The sequence below is a fragment of the Ursus arctos genome, unplaced genomic scaffold (genome assembly GCF_023065955.2).
Source record: "Ursus arctos isolate Adak ecotype North America unplaced genomic scaffold, UrsArc2.0 scaffold_23, whole genome shotgun sequence".
In the NCBI taxonomy this organism is placed as follows: Eukaryota; Metazoa; Chordata; class Mammalia; order Carnivora; family Ursidae; genus Ursus; species Ursus arctos.
In genome coordinates, this window is record NW_026622908.1 from 33,430,568 (window position 1) to 33,434,583 (window position 4,016).

Genomic DNA, 4,016 nt, shown 5'->3' on the forward strand with positions numbered 1-4,016 from the left:
TTATGAATTAATGTCAGCTTTCTAGTTTGAGGTTACCAAAAGTCAGAGGCGGAGAGAAAGATTTATATGTAGGTGGTTTATTCTGGAAAACAGAATGGAGAGAGTGAAACAGGGAAGAAAGGAAAGTTAATCCAAGATTGTGTTAAGTTGGTTATCATTTATTCACTGTCTCCTACTTACTAATGATCTAGAATTTCTTTAAAGTATGTTAATCCCTTCATATTTCCAAGTGTAAGCATGCTCCAGAATAATGAAGCAGGATTTTCCAAGTGTCTGAAGTGCAAATATTGGGACAGAAAGCAAGAAATTTACTGGGACATGGAAATGTTGCTAGAGGGTCAGTGAGGATGGAGGGATGGAGCTGTTGTCAGGTTACACTATTAGCAGCTGGTTGCTGTATCAGTGGTAGAGAAAAAAGTAGCTCAAGAGGGTATATCCTCAGATAGGGACCACTGCAGTCCTCTAGGGCATGACTATAATCAGAAAGACAGACATTACCAAGTTTTGGTGAGGATGTGGAGAAACTGGAACCCTCACACACAGCTGGTGGGGATATAAAATGGTGAAAGTACTTTGGAAAATAATTTAGTAGTTTCTTAAAATGTTAAATATAAATTTACCATATCACCTAGCCATTCCAGTCCTAGGTATCTACCAAGGAGACATTAAGACATATATTCCCACAAAGACTTGTATGTGAGTTTCATAGCAGCTTTATTCATAATAGCCAGTGAGCAGAAGCAACCCAAATGCCCATTAAATAGTGAATCTGCAAACAAAATGTACTATATCCATAGAATGGAATATTATTCTACCATGAAGAGAAATGAAGTAGTGATTCGTGCTTCAACATTGATAAACCTTGAAAACATTATGCTAAGTGGAAGAATGCAGACCCAGAAGGCCACATGTTGTATGATTCTATTTATGTGAAATGGCTAGCAAAGGCAAATCTATGGATAAGGGAAGTAAATTAGGGGTCAGCTGGAGTGGAGGGGTGGGAATGAGAAGTGACCGCAGATGGACAGGGAGGATGTTTTGGGGGTGACAAAACTGTCTTAAAATTGGACTGTAGTGATGGCTGCACAACTCTATAAATTCATGAAAAATCATTGAATTGTACACTCAAACAAATGAATTTTATAGGATGTAAATAATAACTCAATAAAGCTGATTTTAATTAAAAAGAAAAATAAAAAAATGAAAAAAAAGAGGGCATGAGTCACAGTGTAAAAATTGGACAACACACTTAGTGACTACTAATTAAAAATAATATTCTTTTGTAGATTTTCCATCTCAGAGCAGTGTGCTTATATCAGACCATAGTAAATGGAGAATCCAAACAATGTGACTGAATTCATTCTTTTGGGCATTACAGAGAACCCGGAGTTGCGGAAAATGTTCTCTGCTGTGTTTCTAATTATGTACGTGTTCACAGTTTTGGGAAACCTACTCATTGTGGTAACCGTAATCACAAGTCAGAGTTTGAGATCACCTATGTATTTTTTCCTTACTTCCTTGTCCCTCATGGATGCCACCTACTCTTCTGTCATTGCCCCCAAGATGATTGTGGACTCCTTCTCGAAGAGCTCTACCATCTCCTTAGAAGGCTGCCTGACCCAGCTCTTCGCAGAGCATTTCTTTGGTGGTGTGGGAATCATCCTTCTCATCGTGATGGCCTATGACCGCTACGTGGCCATCTGTAAGCCCCTGCACTACATGACCATCATGAGCCCTCGGGTGTGCTGCCTGCTGCTGGGAGGGGCCTGGGTGGGGGGAGTTATTCACGCAGTAATACAGCTTCTCTTCATGTATCAAATACCCTTCTGTGGCCCCAATGTCATTGATCACTTTATGTGTGATTTGTTTCCCTTGTTGAAACTGGCCTGCATGGACACCCACACCCTGGGTCTCTTAGTCGTCCTCAACAGTGGGGTGATGTGTGTGACCATCTTCCTTATTCTCATCACATCCTACGTGGTCATCCTCTGCTCCCTGAAGTCTTGCAGCTCTGAAGGGCGGCGCAAAGCCCTCTCCACCTGTGGCTCCCACCTCACCGTGGTCATCTTGTTCTTTGTGCCATGCATTTTCCTGTACGTGCGGCCTGTGGCCACCTACCCCATAGACAAGACAATGGCTGTGTCCTTTACTATTATTGCACCCATGTTGAATCCCTTGATCTACACCCTGAGGAACACTGAGGTAAAAAATGCCATGAGGAAACTGGTGAAACGAGGGACTGGGTGTCATTGGCTTACATGCTAAGGACAGATCTTTCCTAGAAGGACAATGAGGTCTTGCCAATTCCATTCGTTCCAATCCATTGGGCACACAGCAGCCAATGGCATCTTTTAAGTGTGCAAATCAGCTTAAGATACTACAATCAAGTTATTTCCTACCTGTCTAGTACATGTTGTGCTCCAGCCCTTTGCTTACAAGACCCTGGCCACCCTTTCTGCCCCCCCCTTTTTTTAAAATTTAAACATTTTTTTTTTAATAATTCAAGCCTGGTTTTCAATAATTCAGGTCCTGCTTCAGGCTTTTGTTTGTTCTTACTCTGCTGGCTGCTGGACCTCTCTTTCCCAGAGCTATTGCTTGGCTAGCTCCATCTCATTTTTTCCCATTTTCACCTCCTTACAGTGAAACTTCCACCTCCTTGAACAAGTCTCTCCTGATGACTTTCCCTGTCATTCCCCTCAGTAACTCTCTGCCTCTTCATTCCTGGATTCATTTTACATGCCCTTATGTTGTCTCATGTCAAAAAAAAAAGAAAAAGCCCATGGCAGCATAAATAACTTGTTCTTTGTAAAAAATTTAGGATTATAATTTTTCTGTTTTAATTATAGAATTATAGAACTGGAAGGATCACAATGATATTCCTAGCCCTAAATATTTGTAATCTGTTTGGGAATTTCCCTACTGTCAAAAGTAGGTCCAAAAGCTACATCTTCTATTACATAGGTAAGAGCTGTTCTTACCACTTGTGGGAAGGTATTATCTGTCACTTTGATTTCACAAATTTCTTCTCTTATCTGTTCAATGGGTTCTCTAAATTAATTTAAATAGCTTTACTCATTAAACACATTACTTAGGAGTTCAATGCCCGACTTAACACTAACATCTGAAACAAATTTGGTCTTACTGCTTTTTTATAGGAACTTGCTGTCAGTAATGTTAGCTTGTTAATGGAGTGATTCTCTCTATATTAGAATTGAAAAATTCAATATTATTCATGATACAGAGGTATAGCAAAATAGGTTCAAATTGTGCCTTAGTTTGAAGAAGAATATCTGCCTAAAAAGCTATTCTATTGCAAACATCAAATTTATTGGGAAACATTAGATGAACTTGCTTCCTATTTCACTGACAAAAATTAAGCTATCAGGAGAACATTTCCACAGTGTCATGACTTTATCTACCAATCTATTAGCATCTGTTCAATTATATGCTACCTTCTACCTTCTCCAATAAACACATTACTTGTGCTCCTATCCAAAGACAACCAATCTTGTTATAGTCTGTGTTCTGAGCCTCACCTCCTTATCACTCACATAAAGGCATCTCTTATTTCATCTATATTTCCCTGACTAATGGATCATTTGCTTCAGCGAAGAAAGTCTGTTATTTCTTTCATTTTTAAAATGAAATCTTCCCTTGATCTTATTTCCTTTATGAGCTACTATTCCATTTCATTGTCTCATTTTTGCCACAAAAGTTAAGAGGTTCTGTAAGGCCTGTTTCCCATTTCCCTGTTTCCAGGCATACTTTCCAGGCATACTTCAGTGAAACATACTAACAGTGAAAACACTCTTTTCAAGGTCACCAATGATATCTGTGTCCCTAAATTGAATACTCTTTCCTCATTTCTCATCTTATGAACTCCATCACTGAATCTAGTCTCCCATGGTATATTCTTCCTACATGAACAAGATTCCCAAATTATTACCTCTAGTGTAGGCATCTTTCCTGAGGCTGAGTCCTTGAAATCCAACCTCCCTCATGGCATTTCCACTTGA

At 39.5% G+C, this 4,016-nt stretch overlaps 1 protein-coding gene across 1 annotated transcript; it reads left to right on the forward strand.

The window, feature by feature from the left end:
• The first annotated feature begins 1,329 nt into the window (after positions 1–1,329).
• Positions 1,330–3,719, forward strand: LOC113246429 (olfactory receptor 4C6-like). Its single transcript, XM_026487038.3, has 2 exons — positions 1,330–2,226; positions 3,609–3,719. Exons 1-2 carry the CDS (start codon positions 1,330–1,332, stop codon positions 3,717–3,719), a joined length of 1,008 nt encoding a protein of 335 aa, XP_026342823.3.
• The last annotated feature ends 297 nt before the right edge of the window (positions 3,720–4,016 follow it).

Excerpts from the sequence above, each read along its gene's own strand:
- LOC113246429 (XM_026487038.3), top strand. The coding sequence starts at position 1,330 with ATGGAGAATCCAAACAATGTGACTGAATTCATTCTTTTGGGCATTACA. Across the intron at positions 2,227-3,608 it reads AAAATGCCATGAGGAAACTG|CGAAGAAAGTCTGTTATTTC; the intron begins GTGAAACGAGGG and ends CATTTGCTTCAG.